This window comes from Bubalus kerabau, chromosome 4, assembly GCF_029407905.1.
Source record: "Bubalus kerabau isolate K-KA32 ecotype Philippines breed swamp buffalo chromosome 4, PCC_UOA_SB_1v2, whole genome shotgun sequence".
Lineage (NCBI taxonomy): Eukaryota > Metazoa > Chordata > Mammalia > Artiodactyla > Bovidae > Bubalus > Bubalus kerabau.
The window spans coordinates 12396450-12420498 of NC_073627.1; the positions used below are offsets into that span (position 1 = coordinate 12396450).

Consider the following 24049-nt stretch of genomic DNA (forward strand, 5'->3'; position numbering starts at 1 on the left):
TGGGACCCAGGCCCCCTACAGTGGAAGCATGGAGTCTTAACCACTGGACCACCAGGGAAGCCCCAGGATTTTTATTTCTTTGATTTACTAATATGTCCTCAGTTTCTAAAAACTGCAATTGGCACCTGATGGGTTGGACAAGTTGTTGAACAAGTGAACTAATGAAGGATGAGTTCCAGATTTCTGGCTGGAGCAGTTGGGTAGATGGGGCTGACCTTTCCTAACACGGAGACCCTGGACCTGAGCAGGAGCAGGTGTGGAGGAAGGTGTGTCAGCTGATGGGCCCAGGGCTGTAGTATGTCAAGAAAGAGGAAGGAATCCAATGGCAAACACTAGACTAAGGAAATATTTACAACCAACAATGTGGACACCATCTTTAACATGCAAAGAGTCTGTGAAAATCAATCAGCAAAGATCACTGTTAGTAGACAAAAATGATAGTGTAAACATGAGTAGAAGATCCACAGAAGATAAAGGATACAAATATTTGGAAAAAAAATTCAGCCTTATTAATACTAAAGAAGGCAAACTAAAGCAGTATGATACTTTTTTCTCTCATTAAATAATTAACAATTTTAAATAATAAGAATAGCAATAAACTGGTCAGAGTGTAAATTTGTGCAAGAGTTTTTGGGAAGTAGTTTGGCACAGTATATCAAGTGTCTTAAAATGTTTACATCTTTTGATCAAATAATTGTTTCTGAAGTATATCTTAAGAAAGCCTGAGAAAAGCTAGCTTCCCCTGCCATGTACCTGTCTCCATCTGCCTGCTTGACTCAAACCCTGTCTTAATTGTGAAATACCCGAAGAGGGGCACAGGTGACAGACGACTGAAGACTGGCTGGGAATGCAGGGCTCTGTATGTCTGCGAACATTTTAACACCTGGAAAGCTCATCATTGAATTTCGTATTGAAACATTTGTTCTTTCTGTTGTGTTTCCAGATGAAGACTGTCAGTGTTGCCTTAGTTTTGTGCCTGAATGTCGGTGTGGACCCTCCAGATGTGGTCAAGACCACCCCTTGTGCGCGTTTGGAATGCTGGATTGGTAAGTGCAGGTCCCTCCCTTACCACCTGTCGCAGGGGTCACTGCATGGGGTTCTTGGCTTGGCAGGGCCTGTCTTGGTCCACTGCAGGCCTGTGATTGGTTTGTATAAATCTGAAGATTTTATCTCATCTTGCAGTTATATAACCTTTAAGGTATTTTAGATATATTTACTTAACATTTGCAATGGAGAGAGTGTCTCAGGAAAAATTGATTAAATGATGACTATTGGATTATATAATTTTCTCCTTTAAATTTGCCCTGCATCTGGTACCTAGTACTAGTTATATACACTTAAACAAACAAACAAACAAACCAAAAAACCCTGAAGCACTGATACCTGCACGCAGGTGCCTCAGTTGCGCAACGCGGAGTCCCACCTGCCTCTCTCCAGGAGGAGGCGGAGTTGTTCTTTGTCGTCACCCTCCCAGAGCATCTTAGCACATTGTTGACTAGAAATGGTGCAGCACAACCCTCACTTGTTTCTGGAGAGAAAACATTAGGGAGAAAGCTTTAGGCTCCTACCACTGAAAGGACACTAGCCAAAGTTTTTTTCTGATGTCTTTTCTAAGTTAAGAAGTTCACTTCTATTCTTAGTTTGCTGATAGTTTCTGTTAGGAATCCATGTTGAATCTTATCAGATGTTTTCTCAACATCTAATGAGATAATAACCAGGCTTTTCTTTTTTAGTCTGTTGATGGGGTGAATTATATGGATTGATCTTGTTGAGCCTTCTGGCATAAGCTTCACTTGTTTTATCTTTTTCATATATTCCTGGATTTGACTGCTAATATTCTATTAAGGAATCATGCATTTCTGCTTATAAGGGTTGTTGGTCGATAGTTTTCTCATCTTGCAACATATTTGTCTCGTTTTGGTAGCAAAACAGTGCTGGTCTCATTAAACAAGTTGAGAGATATTCCCATCTTTCTTGTTTCAAGGAAGAGTTTGTATTGAATTGGGTATTATTTCTTCTGTAAATTTTGGTATAATTCACCAGTGAAGCCATCACAGTATGAGTTTCCTTTGTGTCCACCATTGGATTTTCAGCGTTCTCTTGTTGGTAGGATTGGGGCAATCCATACCCCACCTCTCTGCAGCTTTCTCTAGTCTAAACAAAAGCAGAAATTCCCTTTATCTGCTTTAAACAGTAAAAATTACAAATTGTTATAATCTGAATTGGGAAATAGGTTTTTTCCCCCACTTTACTTACCTGTTTCACTATTTGAGGGTATCTTAGGATGACAGCCTTTATCTCACAGCCTCCTGCCTGCAGCACAGGCCCCCTGTCCTCCCAACCCGGTGACAGTAGCTGTTTTCTGTGGCCAGTTTTCTTAGATGCTTTCTTGGCCCTCTGCCATCCCTTGGTGACTGTGCCGATTGAAATTGACTTCTTATTAGCCACCACTGACTGTTTCCACTTCATTTACCCCTTGTCAAAGCTGCGTTTAATCAGTTGTTTTCTGTTTTCCTCCCTCTGTTACTATTCTTCTGTTAAGTTTTTAGCATAAGACTTCTCAGCCCAGATCCCAGTGTGCACTCCTGGGGATTGTGTGAGTGTGGTGTCTGAGTAGAGAAGTGCACCTTCTGGGCTGAGGGGCTTTGGTTTTCATTAGATTCTCCAGGGATCCTTTGCTTTCTACACTCCTGCCCCCAAAGAGAAATCAAAGAACCCTCCCTCACATCTCACGTAGTCTCTTTGATCCGTATTTATGGGACAGTGTTAATAAAAATGCAGAGAATCCCTTACTTTCTTCTTGATGTGAAATCCAGCAAACGAATAGATTTTTTAATGTTATAGTCTTAAAATTTTTCTGCAGTTTAGATATGCAATCTACTTTGTAATCATTTCAATAGATTTTGAATTCAGCAGGGCATATTGCCTTTAGTGAGTTGAAAATTTTTCATTTGGCTTTTATTAAAAAGCAAGTCCTTATGGTGATTTCAACAATATGGGATAAGGGAGGGGGAAAGTCTTAGAGATTTGAATCAGCAAATTTGTAATGGTGTCTGGCAGCCTATGTGTTAATTTTTATTTTGAAAAAACATTTTCAAAAGTTGCATGTGGCACTCTAAGCAGTTTTCTTCCTCATTCATTTGAAAGTGAGCTGCTGAAATGATGCTCCGTCACTTCGAAATCTATTAACGTATGATTGCTACGTACAAGACTTTCTCTTTCATGACAACCTGGTCCTCACAGACAGGGGATTAACATGGATGTGCCACTACCGGGTAAGCCTTGGGTTGCATTTTCAGGGTTGCCACGTGTCCCCATAAGGTCCTTTACGGCACAAAGACTCTTTCCTGCTTCACACGTCCCTAATTTAGTTTCATTCAGCCTGGAACAGGCCTCAGTCCTTAACCTTCATGACCTTGACACTTAGAAGGTCATAGGCGCTCTGTTTAGCAGAATGTCCCCAGTGGTTCCTTGGGATTACATTTTGTTTATGCCTCTTTGGCAGGAGTGTCATGGAAGAGATCCACCTTCCCCCGTGGATCCTATCAGGTGGCACATGACTTTAATTTATCTCATTGCTGGGTATGTAGCTCTCTTATCATTTGATTAAGTTGGTACCTGAACTTCAGCTGTAAGATTCCCCCCTTCCCTTTTGTAGTTAATAAGCATTTTGGGGGAAGAGGTGCTTTGTCTGTGTTAATGTTTCATTATCAGACTTTCAATTTATTCGACTTGAACTCATGGCTTGGCTGGTGAGGCAGGGAGATCTAGGCTTGATGACAAGTTGGTTCTGCCTTTTTCAGGATGGTATGCCTGGAGCATGTCATGGCTGGGAAAGGAGTCCTGAGGAAGACCCCTTTTAGGGCTTGGTACCTTCTAATAACCTAAAAAGATGCTCCCGTTTAGAAGGCAGCAATTGATGTTTTATACTTGGTCTTAGCATTTTGTGCTCTGTTACCAGAAATCAAAAGGTTTTGCACTCATCATGACCTCAGCTTATTCATTCCAGCTATTTCACTCAAGCAGTCACTTAACCATTTGGGGCCTTGGTTTCCTCTGCAAAATGAAGCTGATAATGGCACCCACTTCTTGGCTGGAGGGCGATTAACTGGGGCATGAACAGGGCTCAACTTGGGGACTGTTCACAGCCAGGAGCAGCCACCATCGGCCTGCACGCACCTCCCCACCCCACCCAACAGGCCAAGGTGCTGGGTAGGAACGTGAGCTGTTCCCACATCTGTTCTGCCTCTGTTCCTTCTGTGAGAGGAACAGAGAGGGGAAAGAACCATGCTTCTGTGCATGGGGCTGGGTGGGGATTACTAATGCATTGCTTTATGGCTGCAGACACACATCAAATGGCGAGACTGCTGGTTGAAACTGCCCTGATCGTAGGGAAAAGGGGTCTGGAAATTTGAAAAATAGGCAAATTCTTACTTTCTAGTCCCTTTTTGTGTACCTGTGTGCCTACAGTCTTCACACACATTGGGGAGAGTCCTACTTCCAGAGGCTCAGAGGATGTACCTGAGTGTCCCCGAAGTGGCCCTTAGGTTTTCCTGTGGTGCCAGGATAAGTAAGTAGAAGATGCACTGTGCTACCCAGCAGTGACAGCCCGCCCTCCCTGCTGGACTGCTGCACAGCCAAGGCCCAGATTCCAGCTCCAGCGAGGGAGGGGGAAAGGCGCATGGCCCCGGCTTGCCCAGCAGGAGTGGGTGTGCGGACATGGGTGCCGCCCCTGTGTCCCTCTAGACAATAAGATGCTGTTTTATTTCATGGAGGCGACACTCAGGGAAGCAGGGGAGAGGCTGTTTTGTTTTATGGCCCCACATTAAACTAAAAACAATCCCACTAAAGAAGAGCACTTCTGTACCTGAGAGGATCAGTGTTTGAAAGCGGAGTGTAGATGAGCTGAGCGCTGAAGGGAAGGGAGCGACATTTAGCCTTGATGTCTTTTGCATCTATTAGCTGTGTTTCAGAGGTAAGATGGCTGTGAGTTCACTGGATGCTTGGGAATTCTCTTATCCTAAGAAAATATTTGGGAGGCACTTTGTTTTTCTTCTTAGAGAAAAGCATTTTCTTCTTCCCTCCACATGTGGATATTAAGAGACCTGTGTCGATGAGCTAAAAATAGTGGTAGGGCTAAAAGGCTAGCAAAGGCTAAAAAAAGCCTTTGCGTGCAGCTCTTGGTTTTACAGACATTTTCACAGCCTGTCGTCTGACGGATAGTTGAGTTGGTCAACAGATGTTAGGTGGAGACCTACCTGTTAAGTGCAGAGGTATATATAGGAATGTAGTCATGCTTCTTAGGATTTAGTGTTAGACAAGACCAGCACGAGAGAGAAGGCAGTGGCACCCCACTCCAGTACTCTTGTCTGGAAAATCCCATGGACGGAGGAGCCTGGTGGGCTGCAGTCCATGGGGTCGCTAAGAGTCGGACATGACTGAGTGACTTCACTTTGACTTTTCACTTTCATGCATCGGAGAAGGAAATGGCAACCCACTCCAGTGTTCTTGCCTGAAGAATCCCAGGGATGGGGGAGCCTGGTGGGCTGCTGTCTATGGGGTCGCACAGAGTCGGACATGACTGAAGCGACTTAGCAGCAGTAGTAGCAGTACAAGAGAGACAGGCCCCTCGAACTCAGCAGACACGGTGGAGTTGGAACAGGCCATATGGGGGGTTGGGGGCTGCACAGGGAGGTGAGAATGAACCCTGGGAGGGGAAGGAGCTGGCTGTGGGCACAGCCCTGGGAGTGCTTGCTGGGCTTGTCTGGGCTTTGCTGCTGGATGCTGGGTGCACCCTGTGCCTGTGCCTAGGCCTCTTGCTCTTATGACTTTTGGTTTAAACCTTGTTCATTTTTCAGTGAAGAAATACTTAGGAAATGTCCACTAAATACAAGCTATGGAGAAGTACAGTTGTTCCTTGAGCAGTGAGTTCTGCATGTTTTTAAATTTTTAATTTGTGTTAAAGTATAGCATATGTGGGGTTCCCAGGTGGTGCTACTGGTTAAAAAAATCCACCTGCCAGTGCAGGAAATGTAAGAGATGTGGATTCAGTCCCTTGGTCAGGAAGATCCTCTGGAGAAGGGAATGGCACCCTACTTCAGTATTCTTGCTGGGAAATCCCTGGGACAGAGAAGCCTGGAGGGCTACAGTCCATTGGGTCCCAAAGAGTTGGCATGATTGAACATCTGTGCATAGCATGTGTATAGGAGGGTACACTGATCCAAGTATATAGTTGATAACTTTTCCCAAGCTGAGCAGACCCAGATCAAGAAACAGTATTATCAGTGGCCCAGAAGCCCATCTTGTCTGTTGTCACCTTCTAGTCATCCCAGCCTCAAGCCTCCACTGTCTTGACAGAGTCTGTTAGCTCTGCTGATATTGCATGTTATCTAAGTGGGAGCATTCAGGAGGCACCGTAGGCCTTTTGTGGGGAGTGACATCATAGAAGCAGTATTTTAGAAGGACTCACTATGCTGGTTGGTCTCCAGGTGGGTTGAGAGGAGACAGGTCAGTGAGCCCTACTGTGCTCCCTGCCCTCTGCCCTCTGTCCCCTGTAGCATCTTTGGGAACTGACTGGGAGCAGGGAATCTCTATAGTGTCAACATGAGAAGCTGCAGGTGGGACCAACACCACCATAGTTGATGGGGGTGGTGACCATCATGTAATGGCCAGTGTAGGCGTAGTGATGGAGAGCAGGCTCTTCTGAAGGAAAATTGGGTAGGACGTGGTAGTCAGGTTGTGTAAATGTGGAGAAGATGGGAGGTAAAAAAAAGACTCCACTTCTTACATTGGCTGAATGCCAGCACCACCAAGAACCTTTGTGACCTTGGACCAAGTTGTCTGACCACTTTAAGCTTCAGCTTTCTCTTCTTTGTTATGAGGTACGTTGGACTAAGTCCATGTCAATGTCAAGTTCTAAGCATCATGAAATACAGAGGGTTATGCTGAAGAGCTTGCAGGCAAGATTTATGAAGAGCTAAAATTTTATACAAACGCCAGTTACCGTCTACTTTTCCTTCTTTCCATTTATCCACCCACCCACCCACCCACCCGCCTACTCACTCACTAGTCCTTCATTCATTAAGTAGAAACCTGTGAAGGCATTTGAAGAGAAGTGTTTTGTTCAGATAGAACTACAATTTTAAATTTACTTCACCCCATGTCAGATTGACAAAATTGTCAGCAGTATCCACCTGGGATTTTGTTTTAGTTTACTTAAGTTGTTTAGTTGTTTATTTTAGTAAATGTCATATTAAATGCACCATTTCAGTTGTCCTCATCCTTTCCCTCTCTTCCCCTCCCCCCTCCCATTCCCTGTCATATTATTGGGAGGAAACCATAAAACTAATTGACCACAGCGACTCCTGTGGTTTGGATGCCAACAAAGCCTCACTTTGTTGATCGTAGCCTGATGGACTACTGTAGCTGTCCCTGCTCTCCCCTCAGGTGGCCGTATTTTGACCCAAGACGGGGGGAAGAAGAGTGCGTGCTGCTGTGGGGCTGCCACTGCTGATGAGGGCCGTGGGTGAGGTGCATGGAGAAGCACGGTGCGGCTCTCTCTGGCTCCCACACACTTTTGACATGCCCCCCTGGGAGCAGCCAAGGGAGGAAGGGGCAGGTGGGGGCCGGGCTTTCCGGAGGGTGCAGTCTGAGGACGGTATGCGTTTCATCCTCCCCACCGTGGGCCTTTGGAACTCCCTCCCTCCGGTTGTCTTTGTTGTGATTCTTTAGAGGATGTGTCTAAGAGCTGCCCCTGATCAGTGTGACTTCTGGACAGGCCTTTATCTGTTTACAGAGGAAACCATTTCTGTTCTCTTAGCCACAGATTAGCTGTGGCCAGAGCACTGACCACAAGGTCACTGTGTGGAAGTGAGGGTACAGGAGTTAGAGGCTTTCAGACCAGCTGGCAGTTACTCTCTTGGTCTTCACACCCAGGACATAACCAGCTATTTGTTGAAACTGTTTTCTGCTTCCTTTTGCATTGTTACACAGTTTTGTTATTGTTGTTCAGTTGCTAAGTCTGAACTCTTTGTTGACCCTATGGACTGCAGCACGCCAGGCCTCCCTGTCCTTCACTATCTCTTGGGGTTTGCTTAGATTGTCCATTGAGTCAGTGATATTACCTAACCATCTAATCCTCTGCCATCTCCTCCTTTGTCCTTCAAGCTTTCACAGCACCAGGGTCTTTTCCAGTGAGTCATCTCTTCGCATCAGGTGGCCAAAGTATTGGAGCTTCAGAATCAGTCCTTCCAGTGAATATTCAGGATTAATTTCCTTTAGGACTGACTGGTTTGATCTTCTTGCAGTCCAAGAGACTCTCAAGGTCTTTTCTAGCACCACAATTTGAAAGCATCAGTTCTTCAGCTCTCCGCCTTTTTTATGGTCCAACTCTCACATCTGTACGTGACTAGTGGAAAAACCGTGGCTTTGACTAGATGGACCTTTGTTGGCAAGTATATCTCTGCGTTTTAATACACTGCCTAGGTTTGTCATTGCTTTCCTTCCAAGGAGGAAGCATTTTTTAATTTCATGGCTGCAGTCACTGTCCTCAGTCATTTTGAAGCCCAAGAAAATAATCTGTCACTGCTTCCACCTTTTCCCCTTCTATTTGCCATGAAGTGATAGGACTGGATACCATGATCTTAGTTTTTTGAATATTGAGTTTTAAGCTGGCTTTTTTTACACTCTTCTTTCATTCTCATTAAGAGCACCATAGGTGCTAAAATGACAAATGTGGATGAAAGGAAACAATCACGGGACCAGTAATAAAACCAGTTTTCCCTAGAAAGATGGAGAGTTGTGGTTTCTTAGCCTCCCAAGAAGGCTTAGTAGTTCTGTAAGTCAGGCTAAACACAGGTAAACCTCAGGCTCTGTTGTGTTGTCTTTAGTCAAAGGTGACTTTGAAGTGAATTGTCTAAGAGGAAACTCTGAAAGAGAGGTTTAGCAAGGAGGAAATGAACAAATAAAAAACTTTCTCCTTCTCATTGCTTTCCCAGATCCTCTGTCGATGGGTCCTCAGAAAGCTCTGGAAACCATTGGTGCAAATCTACAGAAGCAGTACGAGAACTGGCAGCCAAGGGTAAGCTCTTTATTTGCTCTTCTTTTTCTTTCTTACGGAGAAATCTAGTTTCTTGCTTTCAAACAGTCTTTGAATCCAGATTCTCTCCTCGTACAATCCAGTGATGGGACACTCCCTACGGCAGGCCTGCCTCCCTCTTCTGTCTGTTGACGTGCTCCATAGATTGATAAGGAAGCACATGCCTTAGTGTGAGTCTTTGATCGGATGGTCTAATTTTTATTTTGCCTCAGCTTTCCCACGAAATGTTTAGGAAAAAAGTATTTTTCATATTACTCTTAAATCGCAGTTTTTATTTTGCACAGGAAATGTATTTTCAGTAATACTCTGTAACCTCAACTAGTTATAGCTATTTCTCCCATCTTCAATTTTCAAATAGTTGAGAAAAAAAGCAGTCAACATTCAAAAGATGACACCTATCATATGCTTTGTCTTTGAATCAAAAGATAAGGTTCTTTTTAAGGAGACAGTTACCAATTACTGGGTCTTTTGTTGCCTATATCTTAAACTTTTTTTAAAGAAAGAAATGTGGCATAGAATATAACTGTGTCAAATTGCCTTTAAGATCTGAATTTATTTGTAAACCACCCAAAGACCTATTTTCTTTAGTCTTTCTCATTAACTAGTTTGAAGATTTAATAATTCTAATAGAAAATTAGAAATCTGGGGTGTTTATGGAGATTCCTTTCCATACAGCTTTGTGTGACGCTGGTTCTGGAATTTTCTACAGGACGGAATGGGATGGGGGTGGGGGTTTGAGCTAGTGGCACTGTCATCGTGCCTCCTGTGGGCCTTTGCTTCTGCTTTTAGGGTTATGAGCCTAATGGGAGCCAACGTCTCAGAGAACCGGTGAACATTTGCCTGCTTAGGATTTTTGTTTGTGGATCATTTATCCATGTGATCTGGAATTCGGGAATTCCACATGGATTATTTACATTCCTAGAGAAGAGAATAGCCAGGAATGAATATATTCCTGCCTGTGATGGTGCCCTTGGTAATTTCTGCTTTTGCTCACGGTATCAGGTGACTAATGTCATGAAACATCTCTGTGCCTCAGGTGTGTCCTTGTGCTTTGCATCCCTAACTTGTCAAGTCAAGTAATAATGGAGTCTTACTCATTTTCTTTTTAAATTTATTTTTGGCTGTGCTGGATCTTCATTTCTGCTGCAGGCTTTCTCTTGTGTCAGAGAGCAGGGGCTAGTCTCTAGTTACAGTGTGTGGGCCTCTCATTGCTGTGGCTTCTCTTGTGGAGCACAGGCTCTAGGCTTGCAGGCTTCAGAAGTTTTGGACTCAATGGTTGCAGCTCTAGGACTCTAGAGCACAGGCTCAGTAGTTGTGGTGCATGGGCTTAGTTGCTCCGTGGCATGTGGGATCTTCTCAGATCAGGAATTGAACCCGGGTCTCCTGCATTGGCGGGTGGATTCTTTACCACTGAGCCACCAGGGAAACCTCTTGGATTCTTGTTCTTTAGAACAAGAATTTAGAATTCTTAGTAGAGAGTTTCATCTATGTCTAAAGGTTTTGCTTTTTCCTCCCTCAGATTTGTTACTCTTGATGGCTTATACAAAAATTCAGTAGCATTTTTCTTTAGAGTGCAGTGTGTTTGGGGCTTGGATGAGGACCAGTAAGATTTAGATGGTGTGGTCCTTTAAAAATAATTGAGATGCCTGGTGTTATCAGTAGAAAATAGCTTCTTTGAGGAGTTTGAAAGTACTCCAGGCTAGACAGACACTTAGGGGTGAGTGCTCTCAGAGGCTCAGACACACCTTACGGTCCATGTGGGACAACATGCACAGGTGACACTGGAAGATGTGATGCTCCTGGCAGATGGAAGGTTGAGAACCAGCATTGCTCAAGTGTAAAAGAATGCCTTTCTGACTTAGCTACTTCTGACCTTCCTCTGGGTTTGACTTTCTGTTTTCTCTTTGCTAGACACATTTAAGAAAGAACATTACCAGATCAATTCAGATCTACTGATTGTATTCTTCATAGGAAGGGTCTCTGCTGGTTTAATTCTTTCTTCCTTTTAAAGAATTACTACATAGAAGATACAGTTTTTCAGAATGCATGTTTAATATATCAAGGCATTTTATGTTTATTCCATTTGGTGTGATTTACAATTTTTTTTTTTTTCGTGTGCTAAGAGTTGATTTACTACTAGCTTTATTATTAGTTTAGCTTGGTAGGTATCAGCAAGTTCATGCTAGCTAACAGTAAATGGAATCTTCTAAAGTAGGATCATTATTATTTTTAATCTAAATTACTGCCTGTAAGCAAAGCTCTTCCATGCTATCTAGAAGAGGCATTAGCATGTAAAGCAGGCAGCATTTATATAGAGAGAAATGATTGCAGAGCCTAAAATGACAGTGTGGAATCACACATAGGACTGAGAAATTACCTTCCCAGGACACAGGTGGCCAGCAGTGGTACAATGGGGTGTAGTCCTCTGGAAGGATGGTTGTTAGTCTGAGAAAATTTGTTAAAGTTAATGGGGTTTCAAGATCTCCAAAGTAACTTTTTGAAAGAGAGATGGTTCAAAGGGCTGGTGAGGGAGAATGTTTCCAGATTATTGGAAGCCTTGGCAAAGGTGCCAATATACTAGTGCGGTGGGATTCCATCTGGGTTGGTTTATAAAGTAGAGTTGGAATAAAGTATCAGCTGTAGCCTAGTAAGAAGCAGTTCATGCAACAGGATGGTATCTTTTTGCTTGCATTCAGGAAGCAGAACCACAACAATGAATACTTAATGTTTTCTTTTTTGAATGCCAAGACCATTACATTCATTTTTAAGTACTATAAAATGTTTACAGTGTTTCTGCTACAAACAGTTAGTTAGTGGGACTTGTGTATTTCAGAGACAAGCCTAAGGTAAGGGTGCAGCCAGATACCTGACTGACTGACTGGTGTCAGTCATGGGGCTGTGCCACATGCACTGGGCATAACAGTACATGTCCTGATGCAGGTGCACACTTTTCTGCCCTGCACACCTTCACGTGGGTTTACAGGAGGGAAGGAACCTGGCATCTGATGGGGTGGTTCTCAGAGTGTGGTGGCAGCCTCATGCTGCCTCATAGAGTTTGCGCAAAACAAAAGGCAGTCACCAAGCTCAGATGTTTACGTGTGGGCGCCTGCTTTCTAACTGTAAATCAGGGTCCTTTGAAACATTGCAGAGCGAAACACACACCATTTCATTGCACTCTACAGGGCTCTCGAGTTTTCTGCAGTAATAAAGAGAGGTTGATTGCATCTGCAATAAAACAATGGGAATGTTATTAAATTTCTAGACCTTTGATGTCGATACCCATAGATCTGGTTTTCTCTCTCTCTGTGTATCCTGTACTGCAAGACTCACAAAGGTTGGGCCACTGGAAATAAGGTCATTTTCATTAATGTTTGTGGAAATCCTCGGAGGCCTCCACATTGCCGTGGAAGGGAGCAGGCTGGGGAATCCTGCCGTCTCCCTCCCTTCCAGGGAGTGCAGAGAATAAACTACTGGAAGCGTGTCAGCGTCATCAGAGTGGTACTTTGATGAGCTGATTTCCTTCCTGGTGTTAAAATGCTTCTAGTTTTTCCTCCTAGTAGAAAGCTTCTACTTTTCTGGCTTTGATTGTTCAAGATTAAACATTTTGATAAAGGTGTTTTGGGGTGAAGAAGGAGTTTAGAGAAACCTTGATGATGATGTTTTTGTCTGAAGCTTCCGGAGTATCTGGCCCAGATTTCCTTGCCAGGCCAATTGAGCCCCCCCTTTTCTAAATAATTTATCAGTATGCCACAGGTGAAATATTTCTTCTGATTAAATTTAAGACTTTGCCTTATTACCTTGTAGGTACATAAATTTGTGTTTCTGCGGGAGCTTGAAGGAAAAATGCCAACTGTTGTTTCAGCTGAAAATCCTGCAGTTAAATAAACCTCACTCAGTTCATCATAAGTCTCAACTGAAAGTTTTATTGGGAGATGGATCAGGAGATTATAAAGCTGAGCATCTACAGTGAAGAATTTATCTTTTTAAGACTTAACAAACAAATTGGGGGTTCTGGCAGTTTAGTACAAGGTGTGATTTAGGCACTAGGGCCAGGGGAAGATGGCAAACAAAGGGTCCTGTCGCTCTCCTGTTCTTTCCCCAAAGAGTTTCCAAACTGCCATCAAGACCACAGCACCTTTCCTTGGGCCGTTTTCCTGGGTGGCTTGAAAACAAAGGTAGTGGGAATATTCATAACTTCCTAAGGTTAGTGAAGGCATTTAGCAAGACTTCCAGTGCCAGCAAGTGTCTGAAATGACCCTTACTTAGCCCATCATGTCCTGTGTGCATACCTGTGAAAGGGGATGAAGAGTGCCCTGTGGTGCTTTGCTGTGATGCACCCTGCTCCAGCCAGGCCATGGGGACTCGTGCAGTGGTTGGGGGGGCTCCAGGAAGCCAAGGTGCTCCACAACCTCAGTTAGTCCTCTGGGGACTGTTCTTAGGTACCACATGCAGGACATTTGCTGCATGGCACGTAGCAGAGGCTCAATTTCAGCCTTGCCTTCAGTTCATTGTGCCTCTCAAGTCTATCAGGTGGTCAAGGGATGAAAGTTGGAAAGTTGGTTTTGCTGTTAGAAAGACGTATTTTCAGAGTGTTGCCCACCAGGCGGAGTATGTATAGGGGTAGGCATCTGCCTGGAACAAAGTGACCCTCCACCACCTGGTCCGTCATCAAAGCAGAGATAATTGTTGTGTTTTAAGTGACCATTGCCCTTTCCTTCAGTTTTGGTCACAGAGTTGCCTGCATCTTCTCAGAGCATGTGCAAATGAATTGCAGCCATGATTGTACCTTGTGGTGGAGGAGAGAGTTTGGAGGAAAGGGGAATGACAGGGCCAGTGGACAACTTTCTTCACGTTTTGGGCATTTGTTGGCTTATCTTCGGGGTTTAGGCGCAGCTGCTGTTGGCAGACCCTGACACTGTGCAGCAGTGTTTCCTGGTGGGGTTGTGGTTAAGATGCTGGACTTAGGCTCCTGACTGCTCCCGGAAATGAGCCTGACAGCTCAGCCTGCCCTCCTCTGGGAGGAGGAATTCAGCTGCCAGGCATTTTGGGGATTGACCGTTGAACTGGTGAGTGTTAGGGAATGGGCTCTCAGTTCAGTTTGCTGGGTCGGGCTTTGAAGCTCACTGTACTGCTGGGTGACTTGCCCCTGCTGGCCTCCTTCCTGGGGTGGTCACAGGGCTTGTGGCCCACAGGCTGTGGTGCCTGCCCCATTGTGGGTGAGAGCAGGGGCAGAGCAGCAGGTATTGTTAATACAGACAACTGTCCTTACCTGCCCCCTTCAGTGCTGTGGAATGTGTTCTCTACTGGGATGCAGTAGAAAACCTCATGTAAGTGGGCTCCGCCTTTTCTTGGGCTTTTCAGAGCCAATTAAAAAAACTCACAGAAGAAAGTTTGGGCTGTGTTTCCCACCTGGGAGGTGCTCTGAAGAGATCTGTAGAATAGACCAAGGTGGGTTATTTCTTGTAGTGACTCTGCTTGGGGTCACGTCATGACGCGAGTCCCAAATGACATTGCAGTTCAGCCAGTGGAAATGCCCCGTAAGGCAGATTGAGGGCTGCCCTAACGCCAGCATCACACTCTCATTCCCATTCTGCTGTCCCCTAGGCCAGCCATGTCTCCCTCTGCTTCCCTTCATTGGCCCTTTCCTTTTCTTGGGTCCCAAGGTTGGGCTTTAGCCACCTTGTTTGTGTTTTTGTGACAGACTGCAAAGGAGGACTCATAGCCAAAGGCAGAATTGAGGATGGGTGGCTCACAGTTTACATAATTCAGTATCTGGTGTGAAGCACTTTACATCCAGTACTCATTAAATTTGCATGACAGTGTAGACAAAGACTTCTGGTGTTCTTGGGGTTAACTGTTGTGTTCTGACAGTTTCACTGTTAACCCAAGTCTTTTCTGCCCTGAACATTAAGATTTGTACCTGTGACAAACATTTTATTTATATTTTCCTTTGGCCTTGACAGTGTTCCCAAACTTCATCTTCACCCCTTTTTTCAATCACTGCTCACCTGACAGCTTTTGCATGTACCGTGTTCAGTGTGAATTCTGATTTATGGTCATCAGCCAAATGCGTCCTCTTTAGCCCTGCCCACATACCTCCTGTCTTTCCCTGTTCCCAGAGGCCATGGGAGTGGAACCAGCCTCTGGATGTGGAGTGTAGGTTCTGCAAAGCCCACCGTATGCTCACCATGTGTAACTGAGAAGAGGTGTCAAATTATATTCCAAACTCCCCCTACCAACTCCCATCTCCCATTGCTTTTCCTAAGACAGCTTACGGGCCTGGCCATCCCTCCACCAGCATTCACAGGTCTGACCTGGGCATTCTTTCAGAAACACAACAAATATTATAAAAGAAGAAGAAGGAAATCGTTTTGCAGCCATCTGGAGGATGAACTGCCTGTCATGAGACTAGAACTCTGACTCTTTCTGGGGAGGGGTGAGTTCATGGCCTTGTCACCCGGCAGAGAACCTGGGCTTGTTGAATTTTGGCTTTGCTACTTTCTAGAAATGTCACTTTAAGAAGTTGCTACTCAACTTTTAAGATTCCTAAATGTGAAAGTGAAAGTTGCTCACTGATGTCCAACTCTTTGCGACCCCATGGAGTATATACAGTCACCTAAATGTGAAAGTAAGCTTAATGGGGGAATGAGGCACCACAGTGCTATGGGCAGATCCCTACCTTCCTTGAGAGTGGAGGCCCTTTGAGTGAAGTGCATCGCTCAGGGGTACCCCCTCTCTCCAGGTCCCCTCTCCTGCCTGGCTGACTCCTTTCCCCACTGTCCTCTATGAACTGACCTACTTGAAGGATCGACTTTTCAGAGACAAACACGGCCTTAACTCTGTCCTTAACAAGCTACTCCCAGACGTCATCTCTCATCTTCTTGTTCCTTTTAACAAGACAGTTATCTCTCTGTGTGTGACACATTGCAAATGAAGACCAAATGCTGTCAGTTTGAGGACTGAAACCGCAGCTCGGCATTCACAAATTTCATGTGTAAGACTGTTTCCGAGTTAACCTGGAGGCCCAGGATGCAGAACCCTGTGTAAACAGCTCTGGAGGATGTGCGTGGATGGAAATAAAGATGTCTGAGGAAGTGCTTGGTTCTAAGAAAGTAGAAGATGTGGTGCTTTAAAGAATGGAATGTGAAATTTAGAGATGGCAGGGAGCCCACCGTATGCTCACCATGTGTAACTGAGAAGAGTTGTCAAATTATATTCCAGCCAAACTACAGAGTGCTGATCAAGGGCGAAATGAGAATGGATTAGAGTGAAATGGCCACTCCTGTTATCTTGATTTCATTTTATAGGGTTAAACTGTATGTCACAGTGATATATGTGAGTTGGGGCTTCACAGAGTCTTCTGAATAGCCCCTCTTAAATGTCAAGGAGTTACTTGTTAGTGTGATATACAGTAGATATTTATTTTAAAAATTAAGATAAAATTCACATAGCATAAAATTATAAATGGGATCATATAATATGTGGCCTTATGTGTCTGACTTCTTTCACTTAGTGTGATGCTTTCAAGGTTCATCCATGTGGTTCATGTTGCTGTATGTATTAGTAACTCAGTCCTTTTTGTAGGCGAATTAGATTCCATTGGTTAGTTAGACCACATTTCGTTTATTCATCTGTTGAAGGACATTTGGGTTGTATCCACCTTTTGGCTTTTGTGAATAATGCTGTGAACAGGATGTAGAGCACGTGGCCCAACCAAGAGGCTCATATAGGACTTGTGTCAGTGTCATCAAGGAAGTTTCTCTTTCTCTATTAAAAAAATGTGTTTTATTTGGCTTTGCCAGCTCTTAGTTCTGGCATGCCAAATCTTTTAGTTGTGGCCTGCAAACTCTTAATTGTGGCCTGAGGGATCTAGTTCCCTGACTAGGGATCAAACCTGGCCCCCTGCATTGGGAGTGTGGAGTCTTATCCACTGGACCACCAGAGAAGTCCTGGAAGTTTCTCCTTTAAAGATCTGAATGTAGGGTAGGTTCCTTGTTGGATTCTTAGTTATGTTTTGTTTTGATTTTAAAAATTTTCAGCCAAATTTCAGTAAAAATCAAGGAGAGAACCTAGATTATTGAGGAGAAATAGCTCAAGATTTGAGGAAATTTAAAGAGTCATCAAAGAGTACTTTGCAAACCTTTGTAAACAAGTTGGAAAACCTTTGTGAAAGGCATGATTTTCTAGGAAAATCAAATGTCCATAACTGACCTCAGAAAAGATAGAAACTCAAAATAAATCAGTCAATATAGAAGAAATAGAGAATGTTATCACAGAGGTCTTCTCCCACTTCTTCCTCCAAAAGATTTCAAACTTTGGAGGAACACAGAACTCTCAGGCTATTTGACTTCTATTATGAAAAGGTACTGGAATATGATAAATTTAATAAGCAAAGCACAAGAAGAAAATGTATTCAGCAGTCTTAGAAAATACATGTGTAACTTAGAGAAATTCAACTGTTTCTTCTCATCAAATTAATAGTGTAGGTGTGTGTGATGTGTGTGTACATGGAAGTGTTTGTGTGTATGTATGAGTAGATCGATTGGTCGGTCGGTCCCTGATCACTTGATCTGCCCATCCTTCCATTTGTTCAAATGCCCTGGAGTCAATGTGATGGGAGATGAGCCTGCGGCTGCCTTAGTTTTTCTCCTTCTCCATTTACTTTGTGGCATCTTGCTCTATTGATTACTTCTAGTCCCACCAACATGTAGTTACACAGGTACTCCCCGAAATGATGCACAAAACGTTTGTCATGGTGAGTTTGGGGTAGATGCTTACTTTTACCGTAAGTCCTTTATCCCTTGTATTTAAAAATCATGACTCTGTGTGACTTTAGTAATAGGCATCTGATTTAAAATAGCTGTTCTCCAAGTATCACTTAGTGTAGGAATGGGTCTGTGTGAAGCAGAAGGACACATGTTACTGGCTTTGTGAAATCCATATGCAGTTTGTTCTGCCACTTTTGGGCTCTCTTATTTGTGTGTGTGTGTGTGTGTGTGTGTGTGTGTGTGTGTGAGAGAGAGAGAGAGAGAGTGTGTGTGTGTGTGTGTGTGTGTGTGATGTGAGCAGCCATAGAGGCTGTTGCCTGAGGCCTTCCTTCAGCCCTTTACATCTTGGGGGCAGCCTTCATTTTCTCCATAGAGATTCGTTTAAGTCAATGGGGAGGGCTGGTCCCTCTGAGAGCTGTGCAGTGGGGAGCACCACCCTGAGGGCAGCACCCCTAGGGCAGTGCAGTTTATATAGTCACCTGAGGCAGTGTGTGTCGGGGGGTGGTGCTAGGAGGTCTCTGCTCAGCAAACCTGTTCCTTTAACTTTGTTTACCAACTCCAAGCATCGAAATAGCTAAGCTTGTTAGGGGCATTTAACCTAAGACAACAACTGATGAGAAATTATGATGTTGTCTTAGTGGAAGGAAAGTGTTTTATTGAATATTCTAAGGGAAAAAAAAAGATAAGCATCTCAAAAAAACAAAAACAAAAACACTGGTCATGGATAGCACCTTAAATGTTCATGTGAGGGATCCTGTTCAGTTCAGTTGTTCAGACGTGTCCAACTCTTTGTGACCTCATAGAATGCAGCACTCCAGGCTTCCCTGTCCATCACCAACTCCCAGAGCTTGCTCAAACTCACGTCCATTGATTTGATGATGCCATTCAACCATCTCACCCTCTGTCATCCCCTTCTCCTCCTGCCTTCAGTCTTTCCCAGCATCAGGGTCTTTTCCAGTGAGTCAGTTCTTCACATCAGGTGGCTAAAGTATTGGAGTTTCAGCTTCAGCACCAGTGCTTCCAGTGAATATTCAGGACTGATTTCCTTCAGGATTGGCTGGTTTTATCTCCTTGCTGTCCAAGGGGCTCTCAAGAGTCTTCTCCAACACCACAGTTCAAAAGCATCAATTCTTTAGCACTCAGCTTTCTTTATAGTCCAACTCTCACATCCATACATGACTACTGGAAAAACCATAGCTTTTTCTAAACAGACCTTTGTTGGCAAAGTAATGTCTCTGGTTTTTAATATGCTGTCTAGGTTGGGATCCTGTAGTGGGAAGGTAATAGCCTGTCTTAAAGGGATTACTGCCCAAAGAATAGAGATGGGCTAATCATCCTAAACTCATTCTAAAATTAAGTGATACCTGTCCAAGTGGCCTAGGTGCTTTGAGGGTGTGTACGTGCAGTGTAGATTCCAGCTGGCTGTAGGTTACAGTTGGGTGAAGGGCCACTTTGGCTGAATGCAGTAGGTTCTTGGTATAGCCTCAAATGAGAGGAAATGGTGATTTTACTTACAAGTTTAGTATTTTCATCAATATGGAAAGTCATTGTTTTTAATACATAAAAAATAGGTAAGTGACCACCCAATTCAATGATGAGAATTGCAGATAATGGAAGTGAGCATCAGTTTACAATCCTCTTTTTAGAAAGTTGACCATCTAACTAGTCGTGTCTACTTTTCTGTACTTTCCCTAGAGTTACCAATATGGAACTCAAAGGGAGTGCAGTCTGGGGTAACTTAGTGTTGGGAGAGGGTGTTCCTGCCTCCATCACCATAAAGAAATTGCTTTGTTTTACAAAAGCTGTTCTTTAATTAATGATAACTCCTTAACAGCACAGCATTTGCCTGAGAGTTGGGAGACCTGTTTTAATCCCACTGAATAATTGCGACCTTGGATAAATCTCTAAAATTCACTGCAGCTTTAAAATGCTCTTGTTCTAACATGGGTTTATTCTTATTTATCTAATGAAACAGAAAAGTCTGTATTAACGATTAAAGTCAGATGATCTTTTTAGAGGTGAGTGGTTTTTGTTTCTTTTTTTTTTTTTTTAAGCTGTGCTGTGCAGCATGTAGGATCTTAGTTCCTTGGACCAGGGATTGGAACTGGGTGTAGAATTCTATAGCAGTTTCTTTCTTTTCATGTAAAGGCTTTTTGTTGGTGGTGGTTTGATTTTGTTTTTTCCAGTTAAAACAAGTTTAAAAGTGTATCCCCCTCATCTTTAGGCTTCTGTCCTTTCTGTTAAAAAGTTGGCTATGAGTCTTAATATTTGTTTTTCTGAGGTTCCCCCCACCCAACATTGGTTTAAAAGCTTCTTTCTTGGTTTTCATCATTTCACTGAGGTGTTCTTGGGTTGGTTGACTGTATATTTATCCTTTTTGGCACTTCTTGATCCCATGGCTTGATGTTTTTTGTTAGTATCACTTCAGATACCACCTGTGTCCCTTCTCTCCTGGAACTCGATTGGAGTATGTTTGTCCTTTCCCTGTGTCCCATGTTTTTTGTGTTCTGTTCAGTGGGTTGTTTTCAGGTTTTGTTCTTTCTGTGCGTCTTTCTGGATATTTCCTGCTGACCTGTCTCATAACTCTCAAATCCCCTTTTGTTACAGTATCCAATCTGCTATTTAGCCAACCTCCCAAATTCTTGATTATACTTTTTCTTTTCTATAATTTCCATTTGATTCTTCAATTATTCATGGTCTTTGATGAAAGTTTCCTTCCACCTTATAACCTATTTCCATGATGATATCAGCTGTCAGTTCCAAGGTGCTCATTCTCTTCACATTAACATCTCTGGAATCAGAATGTGTGTTATAATCAGTACTGACATGGGGCATGACTGGACAGCGGTTAGTGTTTTGGAAAGTAGCCAAAAGGCCCACTTGTGGAGAGAGTAGGAGTCCTGGATGAGGAGTGCTAAGGACAAAATCAGTGACCTGAAAGACCCCCAGAGACTACCATGTGTGTGAGTTCATGCTTAGTTGTGTCCGACCTTTTGCAACCCTATGGATTGTAGCCCGCCAGGCTCCTCTGTCTATGGGATTTTCCAGGCAAGAATTCTGGAGTGGGTTGCCCTTTCCTCCTTGAGGGGATCTTCCTGAGCCAAGGATCAAACCCACATCTTGTGTGGCTCCTGCATTGGCAGGCAGATTCTTTATTGTAGAGCCACCAGGGAAGCCCAGAGACCATCATGGAGATGTCAGATCTCCCCCACTCCCAATCTTTGGTCGCAGAGATTGGGCCTCTGTGAAGGAAAGTGAGGGAATACCCAAGTCAGTGGCTATAGCTTACTTTTTCTTTTCCGGTACATACAAGGGTGATAAAGGATAAACCTGCCCAACTCAGTTTACAGTAGCTCTTTCACTAAATACTAGCTGTAAGTTCCAGTTGATAAGGAAACATCGTGCCAAGTGTAGTCGGCAACATCTTCCCCTTAGTGATGCATCAAGCAGTGGCACGTCTTTCAGCCTGTGGCTTTTTATGTTCTGTGAAGTAGGAGCATCTCTTTGATATAAATTACAGCCACACCCCTGGAGGAGTGGAACTGCGAGACAGGCTCCGTGAAGTTTAATGGTGCGGGAAGCCCCTCTCCAACATGGCTACTGGCTGGCTCTGCCTGTTGTCCTGGAATCCTGGACCTTCTCGCCCCATGCCTCCTTCCACTGCTACATCAGTCCCCTCTTCCCGTCCTCTCCACCCCCCCACCCCCGCAGGGTCTGGTGCTGCTTACTTGCCTGCTTAAACTAGTAAGTGAAAACAGGATCACATCCCACCCCAACCCCAGCCACCCTCTGGTCTGATGTTCCTTCCAGCCAGCCCACCGCCCACAGGAGGGTGCTTGTCCCTCTCACCCTTGTCAGCTTCCCCCTGGTTCATCTCTGCTCCCTGTTCATCTTTCGCACATTCTAAGGGGGCAGCTTGCCCACCTGACTTCAGTCTCTCTCTTGTGTCAGCCCTGAGCTCTGGAGCTCCAGAGTGGAGGAGCTCCATCTGTGTCAGATGGAGATGGTGATGCTCTGGCTTGAGCCGGTTAGGGATCCCATGTGGCTGGCTTGGAGATTTGGGGGGTAGATTGAAAGGGACTTGTGCTCAGAGTCAGGGTTGCTCCTGGAGTCTTCAGCCAAACAGATCGGAGGGCAGAGGGGTTCCGAGTCACAGCATGAGGGGGTCAGCAAGGACTCCATGTGCATTTCAGGGAAGGTGGGGACCCCAGAACTCTCCTTGTTTATGGCAACTCCACCAGCCTATTCTTCACCACTGTTGTGTTGAGATATTGATTGGGATGGTACTGAGTTGATAGACCAACTTAAGAACTGGCGATTTTATAACCACAACTAGGGTATGCTTTTCCATTTGTTCTGTTCTTGTTTTATGTCTTTCCATGAGGTCTGATGATTTGATTTCTCCACAAAGATTCTTCTAAGACTTTCTGTTACTGTTGTGAAAGGGAACTTTTCCCCTTTCTCTTTTCTAATAGATTTCTAGAATCTAGTTTGAGAATACTGTTAGTCATTCCATGTTGGTTCTTACATTGTCGCTGATTTTTTGGGTCCTTCCAGTATAGGTATCTTGTGTGGTTCTGAGGCACAGGCTGTGATGAAGAGTTGTCTGGGTTCTCCTGACTTCAGAACAGTGCTCTGCACCATTAAGGACTCCCAGCCCTGAACACCGGGCTCAGTAATTCACAGTCAGAACAACAGATTTGGAGATGCACAAAAAACTGTGTCTTGTTTTCAATTTTATATATCTTGTTTTACCTTGTTTTCAATTTCATGTCTTTAAATCTCTAAAAAATTAGAATATCTCGTTTTTATATGTCATGCTACAAACTTTTTTTACAAGCTATTTTTTAGATGTCATTTACATACAGTAGGGCTTCCCGGGTGGTGCTAGTGGTAAAGAACTCGCCTGCAATGCAGGAGATGTAAGGGATACGAGTTTGATACCTGGGTCAGGAAGATCCCCTGGAGGAGGGCAGGGCAACCCACTCCAGTATTCTTGCCTGGAGAATCCCCATGGACAGAAGAGCCTGGCAGGCTACAGTCCATGGGGTCGCACAGAGTTGGACACAACTGAAACAACTTAGCATGCACGCAAATACATACAGTAACATGTACAGCTCTTAGGAGTTTGATGAGTTTTGGCAATTGTGCACTCCCCTTTAATCACCTCTCAAAACAAGACGTGGAACATTTGATCACCCAAAGAGTTCCCTCACTCTCCTTCCTAGCCAGTTCCTCCTGGCTAGGGGAAACCACTCTCTTGCAGCCATCCATCACCATAGATGACTTTTGTCCCTCCTTGACCTCCATACAAATGTTCACACGGTGGGTATTCTTTGGGGTCTGCCTTCTTTTACTCAACATAATGATTCTGGGGTTTACCCACATTGTCGCACTTGCCGGTAGTTCCTTCTCCTTTACTACCGACCAGCGTCTCAGCTCATGGATGGACTCAAACCTGTCTCCCCACCCTCTTCCCGATGCACATGCAGGTTTTTTCCAGTTTTGGCTGCAATGAACAAAGCTGCTGGAGGGTTCATGTAATAGCCTTTGCGTGGGCATATATTTTCATTTCTCTTGAGTAAATACCTAGGAATGGATTTGCAGGTCATGAGGTACTTGTTATGTTTTCCGTTATATTTTGTAAGCAGTTCTAAATTGACAAAATGACAAAAATCATCTGTTTTTCTTTGCAGAGCCAGGCAATCTGCAGAGAAATCTTATTTACAGTTTTCTCCAAATACTCTGGAGACATGAAAATATGAACATAAATGAGCTTGGAGATGTTTGGTTGTCTTTGTATGAATTTTTAGGTTAGATATTGAGCATTGTTTTCCTCTCAAATAATATACTTTCCTTTGCGGTGGGGAGTGAGTTAGGCCATTTGTGCGTATTATGGAATACATGCATGGTTTAGAAATTAATCAAATTAATTGCTTATCCATTATTGGGCTTAAGAAAGAGAAAGTGACTTGTGGCTTTAAAACCTCTTCGAGTCCCTCCCTGATGACAACCCCCTCATCTTGCAGAGGCAGCCTTGTCCTGGCCAAGCTGTGTGCCTTCACTTGTTTTCTGAAGAGTGATGTGCATGTCTGTGTGTGTGTGTGTGTCTGTGTGTGTGTGCTGCTGCTGCTGCTAAATCGCTTCAGTCGTGTCCGACTCTGTGCGACCCCATAGACGGCAG

General features: G+C 44.0%; 1 protein-coding gene and 1 long non-coding RNA gene across 2 annotated transcripts in view; both read left to right on the top strand.

The window, feature by feature from the left end:
• The window catches only part of RPTOR (regulatory associated protein of MTOR complex 1), a 329649-nt gene that overhangs the window by 78182 nt on the left and 227418 nt on the right, over window positions 1–24049 (top strand). The window contains exons 3-4 of the mRNA XM_055575332.1: window positions 944–1046; window positions 8997–9079. Coding sequence (XP_055431307.1) covers window positions 944–1046; window positions 8997–9079 — 186 coding nt within the window. The remainder of the gene's footprint in view (window positions 1–943; window positions 1047–8996; window positions 9080–24049) is intronic.
• LOC129648735 (uncharacterized) lies at window positions 3301–8846 on the top strand. The gene is made up of 3 exons (XR_008712859.1): window positions 3301–4570; window positions 5859–5924; window positions 8167–8846. It is a non-coding gene; the product is annotated as an uncharacterized LOC129648735 (long non-coding RNA).